Source organism: Amaranthus tricolor, chromosome 16, assembly GCF_026212465.1.
Source record: "Amaranthus tricolor cultivar Red isolate AtriRed21 chromosome 16, ASM2621246v1, whole genome shotgun sequence".
Taxonomy (NCBI): domain Eukaryota; kingdom Viridiplantae; phylum Streptophyta; class Magnoliopsida; order Caryophyllales; family Amaranthaceae; genus Amaranthus; species Amaranthus tricolor.
The window spans coordinates 9,862,906-9,879,547 of NC_080062.1; the positions used below are offsets into that span (position 1 = coordinate 9,862,906).

General features: G+C 31.2%; 1 protein-coding gene across 1 annotated transcript; it reads right to left on the reverse strand.

Annotated features, from left to right (window-relative positions):
* Positions 1-9,799: 9,799 nt before the first annotated feature.
* On the reverse strand, positions 9,800-15,559 carry LOC130802907 (glyceraldehyde-3-phosphate dehydrogenase GAPCP2, chloroplastic-like). Its single transcript, XM_057667018.1, has 14 exons — positions 15,249-15,559; positions 15,067-15,152; positions 14,790-14,857; positions 14,657-14,695; positions 14,283-14,383; positions 14,088-14,200; positions 13,860-13,959; positions 13,554-13,700; positions 12,315-12,375; positions 12,090-12,187; positions 11,815-11,957; positions 11,597-11,680; positions 10,906-10,995; positions 9,800-10,796 (listed from the first exon to the last, which is right to left on the reverse strand). Exons 1-14 carry the CDS (start codon positions 15,339-15,341, stop codon positions 10,745-10,747), a joined length of 1,275 nt encoding a protein of 424 aa, XP_057523001.1. The 5' UTR covers positions 15,342-15,559; the 3' UTR covers positions 9,800-10,744.
* Positions 15,560-16,642: the final 1,083 nt, after the last annotated feature.

The following is a 16,642-nucleotide window of genomic DNA, read 5'->3' on the forward strand; positions in this document are numbered from 1 at the left end:
TCATATCATTATATCTTAATAATCATTACTTTATCTTTAGTATATATTATATTTATTATTACATATCTTTAAATATATATATATATATATATATATATATATATATATATATATATATATATATATATATATATATATATATATATATATATATTCATAATCAAAACTTTGTGCATTGCGCGAGCTTTTATACTAGTAAACTTAATTTTTCTAAATATGATGCAGTATATACTTCCTTCGTTCTTTTTTGTTTTCTCGTTACTTTTTGCATAATTTTCAAGGTAAATTTTGAGTTTTAATATCTCTATGCATTGTGAAAAATTATAAAAATATATGATAAAAAGTATACATTAAGATGAATCTAACAAGATCTCACATATATATATATTTTATCCTCTATATACATTTTTAAAATTTTAATCAAATTTCTCTCTCCAAAATATCTCTCTTCAAAATAGAATATTTTGAACGGGAAGAACATTAGAAAACATAAGGAGTACTTCTTATTGTTATAAAATTCATAAAATTAAAATATTTTGATTTTTAATAAAGTATTGTACAAATTACTGTCTTGTTTTCTATTTAAAGTTACTATTGTGAGACACCGTCTTGGTGAGACGGCCCCAAAACAAGAATCTCAACAAACAATCTATTAATTTTGATGTATAATAACAAGTGGCAAGCTTAGAATTGTGTGCCATTTGTCATTTTTTGATTGGATTAAAAATGTCTACATTGCAATTTTTTAATTAAGGAAATAATTAATGAATATATCAATTATATACTTACACAATTTATTCATCTTCGTTTATAATACTGAATCTCAAAGTAAAAATGAAAACAAATAAACTAATATTTAATATCAATCAATATCTCAATGTGTCAACTATCATAAGTATGACAAATCATTTTACATATACTAATATTAAATGTTTTTCCAATTATAATTCTGCATTTAAGGAAAAATATTAATAATTATTATAATTAATCTGTATTTAAGGAAAATATATGTATTATTATATTTAATTAATCAAATAAGAATTTTGAAGAGTATGTAAGTAAGGATTATTTTTAAAAAGTGTATTAATTTAGTTTATTAAATATGTTTGAATTAAATTAAATTTTAATAAGGTTACATTAAAATTAAAATCAAATAAATTAATTTGAATCAACCAAAATAAGTTATCATTCAGGAATAGTTAGTTTATTTTATATAATGGAAGAGACCATCAAAAATATATTTTAGTATAATATTAGGGGGTGTTTGGTATGGGAACATAAAATGTAATGGAAAGGAAAATGATAAAAGGAGTAAGGGTAAGGGTATGAATTGTAGATATATATGTTGTTTGGTATAAAAATATAAGGGAAACACTTACTTGATCATAGAAAGGGAATATGTTACTTGACATTAAAGGTGTTCAACGAGTCGGGTCATTAATGAGGCAGGTCAAGTCGGGTCATTAATGAGGCAGGTCATTAACGGGCGTTGGTGTAAAGGGTCGGGTCGGATAATTACAAGAATTAATTGCGAAAAAAAAAACTACCACTTTTTTAATATTTTTAAATGATATTATTATTATTATTATTATTATTATTATTATTATTATTATTATTATTATTATATATATATATATATATATATATATATATATATATGAGTGGATCGACCCAACATGTCATAAAGTATAATAAAAAAAATTATTTTATTAAATGTTATAAAACGGGTCAAAGTGGGTCGGATTTAAACGGACTTTGACCCGCCTCGGCCCGTTTAACATTTGACATGCCCCGCCCCGACTCGGCCCATTTAAATTTTGACCGAACCCGCATCGTTGAACACCTCTACTTGACATACACGGATCATAAGTTCATTACCCTTAAGAAAAGGACTCGCTTAACTTAATATCATACCAAACGAAAATATAAAGTAATGGTAATTGAATCCCTTATTTGGTATTAAAAATTTCATACCAAACACCTTCTTAGAGTTATATTAGTTTAAATATTTTAGGAAGTTGTGTTGTTATCCAAAGTAATTATTTTATTAAAATATATAGTATTTATATACTTTTCATAATCAAAGGAGAATATTTTTCTTGCATCATTCTTTGATAATATATAATTTATATATATCTCCATACTAAATTTCGTGCATTGCAGGGGCTTCTAAACTAGTATACTAATAATTGTATTGATTGCGCTATTTAACCTATGTATGAAAAACATCTCACGGTGAGATCATCTCACACAAGAATTTTTGTATTCTTATTAAATGTTTTATTTGTTTTTTGACATTATTCATCAATCACTCGTAATTATATTTTATTTTCAATGAATAAGTTAAAACATAATTAAGATCTTATTTGATTAGTTTCAATGTAAATTTTACTAATATCAATTTTTTATAATTTCTAACCAACCATATATAGGATTAGAATAGTACAAAATATTCGAAAATACAAATAAATTTAAATATATATAGACTCTATTCGACGCAAAATAAGTGTTAGTTGTGGATAGCAGTAGCCAGTAGTTGTCTATGAAGTTGTGGGTAGCAATAACTAGGGTGTTCAAATATATCCGATATGAATTATCCAATATGGAATCTATGGCATCTGGTTATATATATAAAGTCTTAGAATTGCATTATAGAATATTTGTTAATAGTTGCTCTCTCAATTATTAATTCGATGAGGATGAGACTGTTGTGATTGGTTGACGTCAATGAATTTAATGGATTGTTGTTTTTATTATGTAAATAATAATAATAATAATAATAATAATAATAATAATAATAATTATTATTATTATTATTATTATTATTATTATTATTATTATTAAGGAGGATGCCCTATCTCGTGGTTTGATTCTCAATGTGAACATGACTGAACTTTTCTGGCCCGGGGAGGATCCTAGGACTAGAGAGCATGGAGTCTTCCCACCCAACATATCTCGCCCTCATGTGAGAGTAAACTTCTTGGCAGGCCTTTGAGTACAGATCATACCTTCTGCGGTGAATTTTCCATCAAGAGGGTTTCTAAAACCATTGAGCTCATGACAGCTATTCAAAATGTGAACTTCTCCTTCTTCGCAATTGTGCAGGGGTTGGAAGGTTATCTTATGCGTTGAGGACTGCCCCTCAGGTTCGTTTGGGGATACACAGGTTAAGTTTGATCTTGCTTTGCGCGCTTCCTTGGAGAATATTTTCAGCTTCGAGACCGGGGTTTGGGGATTGGCAATGGAGGTTAGTCACCCTCTCAATCAAAATGGGTGGTCTTGGTATCTACTCGGCAGGGAATGTTATTAATTATTCCTTCCTTGCTTCTCGTCTCCAGGACCCGCTTTTGAACGAGTTGGTGCCTTCCGTGTTTTATGTGGCTCCAATGTTTTTTCTCTCAGTGATGGATCCGCTGCCCCCCACATGATGAAAAGTTGGCAAGGGTTTATTTTAGTGTTTTTGAGAATAGTCTTGCGTCTACCTACATAATCACCCCAAGACAAGTTGCAATTCTTAAAACCACTCAGGAACCGCATGCACAGGATTTTCTGCTAACCATCCCCATTGATGGCTTGGGCCAAAAGATAAATCCTCGTCAATTTTGGTCTGTTCTATGCTATCAGTTCACCATTCCCTTGTTTTCCAAAGATAACTTATGCCCCAGCTGCAACACCGCCAAGATGGATGTATGGGGGGATCACACAGTTCATTGCTCTAGTGAGGTTGGCGTGAAATTTCAACATAATTTGGTTCGAGACATGCTTGTGGATATCTGCTGCAAAGCTGGGTTTCCATCCGTAAGGAGGCACCTTTAGGGTTTTTGTCGGAGGCGAGGAGAGATCTTAGGCCAACTGATCTCCTTCTATTTAACTGGCTTCATGGTAAAGATACATGTGTGGATGTTACTGGAGGATCGTCTTTTGTCGGAACAAGGGTCTCCTCATGGGCTTCTAGTGCTTCTTTAGCCAATGCCGCAAAAATAAAAAGGAAGAAATACACGGCGAAGGGTGAGGAGAATGGCTATAAATTGATCTAATTTGCTTTCTCCACCTTTGGCGAGTTAGGCGAAGACGCCCTCGTCTTGTTATCAAGGATCTCATCATTTTCTTTGAGTAACTCAAGTAGCAGCAAATCTAAGTCATACATCTTTTACAGACTAGTTTTTTGTATTCAAAAGGGGGTGGGTGCTCAGCTTGTTGCTCGGCTCCCTACCAACTTCTTGTAAAGTTTCTCTTTATGAAATAAAATATCTAATAATAATAATAATAACGAAAATTTACCTTGAATAATCCAACTTGTTCGTGATTTTCCTATCCCACCTATTGATCAACCAGGAATAATCCCAACTTTGAGAGGTATTTTCCTAGAGTAAACCAGGTAACTGGATGACTTGCTATAGCATGTTTTTTTTTTAAAAAAAAAGATAAATTAAAATAAAATGTCGAAAAAATGTTCAAAAAATATTCAAAAAAATTTATGATTTTTTTAATTTAGAATTTTTTATGTAAAATTTTAAAATTTTTCTCTAATTTTAAATTAATTTTTAGTTTACTTTTCTAGTGAATTACTTACTATAGTAGGTTATCGGGTTTTCCAAATTTACTTTAGGCAAATACCTTTTAAAATTGGGATTATTCATGGTTAATCAATAGGTGAGATTATCGTAAGAAAATTACGAATAGGTTGGATTATTCTAGGTAATTTTTCCTAATAATAATAATAATAATATATTTAGGGAAGTGTTTGGGGGGAACACTATGTCTAATAATAATAATAATAATAATAATAATAATAATAATAATAAGTTGGATTATTCTAGGTGAGAGTATGAACAAGGCGTGTAAGAAGAGGAGTAGCAATTTTATTATATCTTCTATGATTTGGACCGAGACTCTCTATCAGGTGTGGTTGCAGTGGAATGCCAAGGTGTTTGGGGGGAACACTATATCTCCAAGTCAAGTCGTTCATACTATCATTTTTCATCTTGCAACTAGGCTAGATGATGCTAGTAGAAACAATCTTACTTTGTAGTTGGCTTTCTTTTGTTGGTTTTGCCTGTTTGTTTTGGCTAGTTTTGTTGTTTGTTTGGCTTTGTAGTTTGGTGTTGATTCCCTTTTGTGTTTAGGGAAGTGTTCCTTTTATAGCCTAAGTTGTCAATTTTTTTTTTTGGAGTTAATATATTCCACTTAATTGCCAAAATAATAATAATAATAATAATAATTTATATAGAAACTCATGTAATGCACAGATTTCTTAATATTAACATATATAAGCATCTGAATTTTATATGAAGATGTAATTATATCATCGTTATCAAGTTTAAAATTTTCTATTAGAATATGATAATCAATCAATATAATATAATTATAACAATTTGATAATAGACCATTGAATATGAACATTGAATCTTTTTACATATTAACTTAATCAAAATATTTAAATACAAAATTAAACATCAAATATGTTTAAGTTAAAATCACATTAGTTGAGAATTATTTTTGTTCATATATACTTAACAATTCAAAATCTACAACCGTTTCATTAGTTAGAATAAAGATGAATAATGTTAATTTCACCATTTTCTCTTACACATGTGCGTAATTTTGGCTTTGACCTTCCACGTAACTCTATCTTATATAACTTCATTTAAAAAGTTAATAGTCATGATGGCTTTTATGACCACATTTTAGAACAAGATTCAATTCTAAAGGTGCAAGTATAGATGGAAAAATAGGTTATATTTATATAGATGAAATAGGTAATTTAATAATCTAACTTTAGAAAAAAGTGTAATAAAATCTTGTTGAAAGTACAAAATTTAAGTGCAATTGTATCACACAATATTAAAACTTAACTAAATTAGAATATTTGAAACTATTATTTTCGAAAAGTTACTTATATTTGGATATGCAAAATACTTTTTTATCATGCAAATTATATATACGATATATTATTCATATTTGAGTATGTAAATGACTTTCTTAATTTTTAGTGTTATACAATAAAATCTTGCTGAAAATGCAAAGATTATGTGCAAAAGTATCACACGGTATAAAAAACTTAACTAAATAAGAACATTTGATGCTATAATTTTCAAAATACTTACTTATTTTTGGGTATGCAATTAATTTTTTTTTCTACAGCTTTCATGTCCAACCTATAATAGTTACTAACAATTAGACATTTTTGAACCTATTATATTTTGCCATTTAGACAACCTTATTAAAAGAGTGCCAAGTGAAATTTAAAAACTCTTTTAATAAGTTGTATGAATACTATCATTATCATTATTATAATTTTTTTTGGAAGACAAAATTTTATTAATAATCCAACGAAAATCATACAAGCTCAAGAAAACAAGAATCCTTGCCGCTGTGGAGCATCAATGTGAAAACGAAGTGCATCTTCTATGAAGGATTTTTTTGTCTCATTTTTCATGTGCTAGGGACAAGAAACTCATAAGAAAAGTGACAAATAAACAAACTAGCAACAGACAACAGGGATGGGAATGGGTCAAATTTGGGTCGAGTCTAGCTAGACCCAGATCTAGACCCTAACTTTTTATTGGACTCAGATTCGTAGGGTCTGAAAATTTTGGACCAAAACCCAGACCCTTAGGATCTGGCGAGTCTAGGGTTTGGATCTGGGTCCAAAACAATTTTTTTTTCCAGAAAATTTTTAATAATATATTATGAAGTACAATTTCAACCATTCACATAAAATTATTTAAACATTTTCGACTAATGAGGATCTTCTAATACTTTATATTAATTGAACGAATAAATATATGAAGTAGTTCAACATTCAAGTTCTTATAATGAAACATTTATCAAGTCTTTATTTTTCAAAGTATAGATACAACGACCACATTTTAAATTATATGAACTGACAAAGTTCAAAATCACATAATTTTCAGAAATATAACAAAATTTCAAATCAAATAATTAAATACACATGATAGCTAATATATAATTATTTAAAAAAAAGATGTAAATGGGTCCATGAGTCAGATTTGGGTCTCAAACGTGTAGACCCGTACCCGAACCCAGATCCTAAGGTCATGGATCTAGATTCCACCCGGATCCATAGGGTTCAAAAATAGGTGGACGCATACCCTCAAAATTAGGATCGGGTAGGGTCTAGACCCTTAGGGTCCAAGACCCATACCCATCCCTAGCAGCAAGAATACACAACATGTACAAACTGGTCTAACACGACACCTAAACTAAAATAAAACAACACAGGCACAGCTCAGCAGAAGCTTAGGTTGCAGTCCACAAGTCTTCCATTCATCTCAGATTTACTTCAGACATTCGAGGGTTTAGGCATTGGATACATTGTGTAACCCCCTACTTTATCATGTTAACCACTCTATCAACTGTCTACACATTGTAGTTTCAAATCGCTTCATTCATTGCCTGCCAAACATAGTAGACCAGGGTGCTAACTACAACTGTGAGGACTATTTTCTTGCCCTTTGAAACCTTTCATTTCCAATAGCACACGGATGTCAAGGATTTAGATGTGAGGGGGACACCAATCCAATCTTGGGTGGCAATGATACACATTTTGTTGTATCTACAATCAAAGAAAAGGTATTGGCTAGTTTCAGATTCCCTTGCACAAATGGGGCAGCTCTTCATATCAACACTTACTCCCATCGCTTAAAGTCTTGTTTTAGTTTTCAACTTATCATGTAGAGCAAACCAAGTTTAAATCGGGTTTTCGGTATGTTCATTCGATGCCACACAAAAGAATAACACTGAACTTCGATTTGCTATCCAAAAGGTTATTGTATACTTTCTTAATGGAATAGTTCCCCTTATTCATCCATATATTTGTCTCTGATTGAGCACAATTTCTTCAAGACCTAGCTGCTCGCATGTGGTGGGTAGAAGATGGCCCAAGATCCTCCTTTTGTATACATTCCATGAATCCATTTAACCCACAAGAATTCTCAAAGATTGCCTATGTGCCACATCGTCTTCCCACGGCTGCAAGGTTTCAGAGTTCTAGGTTGCGAATGTTTAAGCCTCCTTTCTTCTTAGACCTACACACATCCCCCAGTTAACATTGCTAGGGCTCGTATCCTCATAATTACCATGCCACACAGATGCCCGACTAATATCATTTACCCGTTACAAAGCTTGCTTTGGGAGGATGAAGAATTGACACCAATAGCAAGAGATATTCACTGCGTTTACCAGTTGAAGACGACCTGCATAAGATAAGCCTCTCGCCTGCCAATATCTAATTACCGGTCATCTTTCTAGCATCTCACATTCCGCCACTAAGATGCGCCTTGAAGTCAAGGGAACTCCCAGGTATTTTTACTGATGAAAAAATAAATAAATAAATATCTGGGAGTTCCCCTGACTTCAAGGCGCATCTTTGAGAACTCCCGGGTGTTATTATTATATTATTATTATTATTATTATTATTAAAGATATTTTATATGGTAGCAACGAACTTTTGCGAAAAGATCAGTGGTAGTAAATCTTACAAAAAATTTTCACAAAATAGCATTGTAGTTTTGAAATTTAAGTTGTCATAACATTAATGCTAAAAAAACATTAGATTATACATTAAGTTGTAAAATTTAAATTTTACCCTTGTCTTCTTTTCTTAAAATACAGTAACCCTCTTTTCTTAAAATTCCACAAAATAACATTGTATTTTTTAAATTTAAGTTGTCATAACATTAATGCCCAAAAAATGTTAGAGATTATACGTTAAGTTGTGAAATTCCAAAAGCGCAATGCTATTTTGTGAAATTTTTTTAGAATTTGCTACTATTGACCTTTCGCAATAGTTTGTTGTTACCATATAGAATATTCTTTATTATTATTATTATTATTATTATTATTATTATTAATTATTATTATTATTATGAAAAATTACCTAGAATAATTCAATATTTTCATAATATTCCCCTTATTGATTAACCATGAATAATCTAAACTTTAGGGGTATTTTCCTAAAGTAAACTCGATAATCGGATGGCTTGCTATAGCAAGTTCTAATTTTTTTTTCTAAAAAATGATAAATTAAAATAAGATGCCGAAAAAATTGCAAAAAAAAATATATAAATTTTTTCTATGTGTTATTATTCAAAGTTTTTTATGAAAATTTTCAAAATTATTCTCTATTTTTACATTAATGTTCAATTTATATTTTTGACAAATTACCTGCTATAGCAGGTCATCCGGTTATCCGAGTTTACTCTAGGCAAATACCACCTAAAGTTGAGATTATTCATAGTTAATCAATAAGTAGATTATTGTTAAAAAATTATGAAAGTATTAGATTATTCAAGATAATTTTTCCTTATTATTATTGTTGTTGATTATTATTCTTTGTATTAGTATTAATATTATTTTAAAAAAACTTAAAAATAAACTTTATGTTGCGATTTTAAGCAAACTATCTCACAAAGTCTTCTTATGTGCTCCTATTATGCGTTTTGGATCAAAAACAAAGCATAAAGTCTCAAAAACCACAACATATAAAGTTTGTTTTAAGTGAAACAAAACCAAAATCTTATTATTCCCATTGTCTCTCTAAAACTGCACCACTTTCTATTTTTGGGCAGCTCGTCTTATATGAGACTGTCTCACCATGAGACGAGCCAATATAATAACCCACTTTTTCAATTGTTTATTTTAAGATCATAAGTAATTGTTTTAATCTTATGAATAATCACTCTAAAACTATAAACAGTAATTATATTAAAATTATAAGTGATCACTTTAACATTATACGTGATCATTTTAAGACAAAAATGTATATTGAACCAGCCCAAAAGAAATGGTGTCACAATGAGACCATCTCATTTAAGAATTAGTGTTTTTTTGGTAATGACCTCACTCAATTTTAAGCTCATCCACAAATTTATTATTTCTCTTTATCATAACCATTTATTTCTATCATCAACTTATTTTTTTGTCTTATTTTTCAACTTCATCCTCATTTCCACTAAATTTCACCCATCATGTTTTAGGATGCATTTAAATAGAGCTGGGGAGCATTATAGAATATTTTAAAGGACAGCTAGTAATCCCTCATCTAAGTTCCTAGCTGGAGTTGTGCACACAAGAATTAAAAGACTAAAACCCTTGATCCAATGTTATTGTCAAGTGGTGACATCTTGAAAAATAAAAAATCAATATCATGTGGAATCTCTCAAAAAACAAATGAAAATGATTTCTAAAAAAGTTATGAAAAATGACATCTGACGATTTTTTTGAATGAATGTTCTCATTAAAAAGCAAGGGTAAAGGTTATTAAAAGAGTTCCCAAAAATAACCCTATATAGAATTCAAAAAATAGCGGATCACCATATAGAATTTTCCATAGAAGAAAATCGTTTTCTTTGAGGGACTCTTCCTGTCGGAAATAGGCAGTCGCCAGTGCTTATGTTTTTGTTTAACACAAACCACAAGTTGCCCAAAATTCCTTTAATATTTAGACCGAGAAAACAGACATATGTCCTCCCACAAGTTCTCAAAAGAATTCACCTACATATAAAGCCAACAGGTTTACACACCTGGCCGGGGGCAGTGGCTTCCATAAGTACGTTATTATTAGCATGAGACATTTCACAAGCCGTAGGCGTATAGAGCTTAAAAAACAAAATTTATGCAAACTATAGTATTATCAATCTCTACCTACTTTAAAATGCTTGCCGCTGGAAAAGCAACATAATGACAATACTCCGGTTCCTTGCTTCAAAGTTCAAATGAATTAACTGGAAGCTACCAAGGCCATGTGCTCGATCAAGTCCAAAACTCGATTACTACAGTAGGCGGAAGAGAATATTTGTTAGGTATTGATTGAAAAAACATGAAGCAGAAATGAAACAAATATGTGACTTGATGAAAGAAAAAACAGTACGAAAGCTATACCTGTATCCCCACTCATTATCATACCAAGTAACCAATTTCACAAAAGAGGAGCTCAGAGCGATCCCGGCCTTGGCGTCAAATATGCTTGATCTAGAACAGCGACAGAATTGCGAAGTTAAGTAGACTAAAGAATCAAAACCCACAAATTAGAATATACGAGGCATCGAACTGTGATGTCAAAATATTTCCATTTCACAAGTTCTGTTACAGAACCCATCCTATACAACTAATAGTAATTACAAGAGAGGACATTGATTTGAATAGATCAAATTTCATACAATATTGCCTCTCGATTTTTTAGTTGCTACAATTGCATTGTAAATACTTTTATCCAGCAATATTGTTTTACTTACTGTTTTTATGCATAACCAAAAATATAGTCAAGTGTGATCTTCTTTGATTCATCTAGATGCGCATTTTTATAATATCAACTTTTTATAATTTTTAGTTATACAACCATATATGTTGAAGGTCAAAATAGTGTACTAGCGTAAAAACAAGAAGTGTAGCGACAAATAAAACCAGAGGAAGTATGAGAATAAAACAGTTATGCATGGCAAGTATAAAATCCAAACAACATGTGTGTGCACACTGCGCGCACACACGAAAGACTTGGTTATATAGTTAGAATCAACTAAAGTTGAGGGAATGCTTAATACTTGCACACAGTTCCAGCAGAAAATTAAAATACCTTGAATCACCAACGAAATCACTTGAGACAACATCATCCTCGGTGTATCCAAGAATACCTTTCAAAGGACCTTCTGAAGCAAACCTGTAATATAAACATTGTCATGTAAAAGACACATCACTAAATAATTAACATGCCTGGAAAGATCTTAAATTAAACGTAAATATTAAGTGCAAAGAATGGGAACAAGAGTTCCTATAAATAATGTGAGGACATACTTGATGGCAGCTTTAACGTCTGCATAGCTAGCATCTTTTTGAAGCCGACAAGTCAAATCCACAACAGAAACGTTTGGTGTCGGAACCCGAAATGCCATTCCAGTAAGCTTTCCATTCAGTTCAGGAAGGACTTTCCCAACAGCCTACACACATTTGATTTACTATAACAAACTGAAATGCTGTAAAATAGCTCACCTACTTAATTTATCCTGATATTCAAAATGTGCTAAACCTTATGCCCCCTATCTTTCTTGTTCTATAGGTATCATACATACCTTTGCAGCACCAGTAGAACTAGGGATAATATTTTGACCAGCACCACGGCCTCCACGCCAGTCCTTCATTGATGGTCCATCAACAGTTTTCTGAGTAGCTGGAAAATCCAAAAATAAGGGTCATCAAAGCAGTCAAAAGATATCAATGGGTTCTATTACATTAAAATGACGCGCATGATCATAGGTTTAGAAAGATGAAGCATAAAAAAGAAGTTTAGAGAGAACCTGTAGTAGCATGAACGGTAGTCATCAGACCTTCAACAATGCCAAACTCCTCATGTACAACCTGCCCCCACACAGCATTAAAAGTTGTTAAAAACAAATAAAAAGTACTTCAGCTAAAGCAGCCAGCGCAAGGCTCAGTATTCAAGGCAGAAATCACAAATCACAATTCACAAGGGGAATGAGGAAAAAAATGGGAATATCAAAAGGCAAGCACTATTCCTTGAGAACCATTATAAAATAATCTGAGGCCTCAATAACATCACAAAACAACAATTTCAATCATATGTAGATCTGCACTGCTCACTACACGAAACAAGCAGCTGAATGCGGTTAGATCATATTGATCGCATAGATTTAAACATCAAGGAAAAAGAAATTCAGCAGAAGTTTAGGTGAAATCAACATTCGTACTTCTACGTCTTGCAACAACATCATATCCTTTGGTGCCCCAGGAAGCCATGAAAAACTTTCCTGATGAAGGTCTAAACCTCTATAGATTAGAAACTTGCTGACCATTTAGGCAAACCATTTTTTTATTTTTATGAGTCAAGATGAGCATTTGTTTGTTTAGAAAAGTAAAGACATATGAACATATTAAAAACCTTCGTGCCACTTAAACTAACTACATCATCACATAGAGCAAGACCAAATCAACTCATTTCACGTCAAAGTCATCGAAGCAACAAGAAACTAACAAAATTACACTTATCCAACTATTAATTCATTGTTGATGTTATTGTAGAAGCAATCCTATCAAAACAAAGGTATTGGTGTTGTTGTAAGTTCAGCAAGCAAGATGAAAAAAGTTATCAAAAGTAGTTATGTGTTCTTTGTTTCAAGAGCTAGAAAAATTAACACATCATATCACAGAAAATCACATCAGATCACAGAATATTTAATCAAATCAGTAAAAGTTGGATGAGATCACCATATTATAGGCCAACTTACCATAACCTATTATTGCTTGAAATTTTTTTATTTTGTAAGGGTAATGCCTTTTATTTTTAATTCAAGTATCAGTACCGGTTTTGTAGATTTGAAAACCTTAATCACTTGGCTTGATACGATAGGAACAACTTTTACTACCAACTTTGTTCATGATGCAATAGCATTGCTCAAAAAAATGCAAGTAAATTTTAACATGCAATGATCATAGAGTCAAAATTTTACTTTAAACATATACATGAAATTGAGATTTTTTCGGTGAGAAGAGAGCAAACAATAGAAGTTAAAGTGCACCTTTGCCAATGGGGCTAGACAGTTGGTGGTGCAGCTTGCATTGGAGACAATATCCATGTTTGGCTTGTATGTTTTCTCATTTACACCAATTACAAACATTGGTGCATCAGCTGATGGAGCTGATATTACAACCTTTTTTGCACCTCCCTGTAGAAAAAAAGTTTGACAAATTATTCAAGTCCACTCCATCCATATACATGAGATCATGTGAAAACTTCATATTAAGAACATTAAAAACATAGCTAACAAAAAGGCGTGCAAGATATTAAGAAAAGATGAAAGCACAGCTAAGGAGACTGTACTAACCTTCTTGTGTGCAGCTGCCTTATCTAATGTTGTGAAAACACCAGAAGATTCAACAACATACTCAGCACCATAATCACCCCATGGAATTTCTTCTGGGTTCCTGAATAGAAATGTCATTAGAAATTGGGATATATACAAAAGGGAGCTTGATCTGATATGCCAAATATATATGCATGTGAGTTCATTCAAATTTAATATATGAAAAGAGAGTTAAAGCTAATCCAAAACCTTATGCTTGTAATTTTGATTTGCTTGCCATTGATTTCCAGGGTTGAATCATCCACAATTCTAATGGTTCCATTAAAAGGGCCATGTGTTGAATCATACTTGAACATATAAGCCTAAATAACAAGGATGGAAAAAAAGGCTGACATTAGACCGAATTGCTCATATTATGCAAACCAAACAGAAAGCCATTCCTACCATGTATTTGGCATCAACAAATGGGTCATTTACTGCCACCACTTCCAAATCATCCCTCAAAGTGGCTACTCGTAAAACCAGCCTTCCAATCCGGCCAAAACCTATGAATTCAGAAGACTTCATTATTGGTATTCAAATCATTATACAACGAAGAGAAAATTGTAATATGAATATGTATCCAGATTGTTGCTCGAAAAGAAAACGCTCAAGACCTGTATTTAGATTATCATTCAAACAGTTTTGATCATATAAATCAACTAGCGACTATATGACACAATTTCAAAGTAAAGAAAAGCCTAATTTGAACAACAATCTTTACGACCGAGGACATGACAAATTACACTAAGATTCCATAATAATGAAAGAGAGAATACCATTAATTCCAACCTTTGTCTTGCCTCCGCTCCTCGATTCTAACAGCAATAAAAAGAACAAACGTTATCATCTATAGTGATTCAATGATAGAAAATCACACAGAAACACTAGAGGAGATAGGACGGTACTCACTTTGAACTGCTGGAGGAATTTCGGTAGCTGTTGCCTTGATCGGCTGCAAACCTGTGGACCTACATTTCCTGCATAAAGCAATAATAAACTCGGTCACAGCAAAGATTGTAGAAAATGACATTTCGTTTGCTTTCTACAAAAAATATTAATTAATTCTAAGCTTTATACATGAACACAATTAGTGAATACAAAAAATCATAAGCACAAAACAACGTCTCAAATGCAATAAACATAGAAAAACAATCAACTAAAACGGAACAAAGTGTATATACTAAACTGGACACAACAAGAGTCGCCAGCGCCGAAAACACTAGTCTGAAACTTGAATGAGCTCAGATTTTGATTAGAAGCATTGAAAAACACCTGCAACAAATTGAAATAACAAGATCATACGTAAAAATGAATTAATGTAAAAAGAAAGAGCAAAAGAAAATTGAAAAAAAAAAAGAAAAAAAAAACCTTAGATTGATTGAGGGAGCGAGAGTCGGAGAAATCGGAATGAAAGACAGAAGACGAAGGAGGAGATCTTAGAAGAGATGAGTTAGCCGCCATTGGAGGATGAGTTGTGTATAGAGGAAGAAAGAAAAGAGAGAAAAAACCCTAGGGAGTTCCAGAAATGAGAAAAAAAGCAAGCAAATGGTATTCTTCTTAAGTCTTTTCTGTTGAATTAAAAAAATGACATGGAAGAAGAAATTGTTTAACAAATGGGATTCTTTAAATTTTCTCTCTCTTTCTCAAACAGAGTGCGTAGAGTAGAAATGGAGGAAGGTGCAACGTGAGAGGAGAAGAAATTATTATTTATTATTATAAAAAATGTGTTTTTACCACGCCATTATTATTACTTCGTTTATTCAGCTTAGTTTTATTTCCTTTTTTACACATGTTAAGATAACGTTTTATTTTAATATGTTTAATTGTACATGATTAAAAATTATAAAATTTAATATTAATAATCTTTGTATTCAAATGAATAAAATAAGATTCATTTGACTACATTTTAACTTATAAATTAATAAAAAATACAAATTAAGAGTGCTTAATAAATAGTAACTAAAAAGTAAATGGGACAAGTAGAAAGAACGGATTACTTCCTATCGCACTTACTAATTAGGGCACATTCTCTTCGTTTTATCTGATTTGTAAAGTCTAATCTGATCTTATTTAATTTGAATTTTTTGAATCTGCTTTGGTCTTATCTGATCTTATTTGTAAAGTTTTAATTTGTGATTAGTTTGATCTATATAAGTTAAAACATAGTCAAGAGGATTTTTGTTTGATTCGTCTTGATATCAAATTATGTAATTTATAATAATCTATTAATAATAAGTATTTTTTTAATGATTGTACACAATTGTACTATTTCAACGTAAATCAAATTTGTACACAATTTTCTCATAATTCATTGACTATACTTATTTAAAATTAAATATCTGTATTTTTGTTTGAAATAAGTCATTTTCTCTTTGGTAGAGTATGTATTTGCCACGTCAAATTTTGAGTACCAAAATTCAGAAAATTGAATTTGTTGCTTTTCTGAGTCAGATGTTCAATGTTTTCTCCACCTACCATTCTTCTATTCATGTTCACCTGCCAAGCTTAAATTGTTTTCTAACATTAGGAATTAGGAATACGAACGTTTTATTTAATTCCAATTTTTTTGAAAAATTATAGGTTTATTTTCATTTAGTTTTCTCCTTTAATTTAAAAATAAAGATTTTAATATAAGAGTAGTTACAAATAAGTCTAATATAGATTTAGTGTAAAAATATTTTATTGTATTATATTTCACAATTGTCTCTTCACTAGCTTTTTATCATCCAATTTGACTTTACTAATACTTATTTGGTCCTTAA

Bases quoted from the DNA above. Each gene is read 5' to 3' on its own strand.
- LOC130802907 (XM_057667018.1), bottom strand. From the start codon at position 15,341: ATGGCGGCTAACTCATCTCTTCTAAGATCTCCTCCTTCGTCTTCTGTC. The intron at 14,384-14,656 runs GTATTCTCTCTT...CTGAATTCATAG, and splicing joins GACAAAGGTTGGAATTAATG to GTTTTGGCCGGATTGGAAGG. The intron at 10,996-11,596 runs GTATTTTAATTT...TCGCTGTTCTAG, and splicing joins GATTTCGTTGGTGATTCAAG to ATCAAGCATATTTGACGCCA.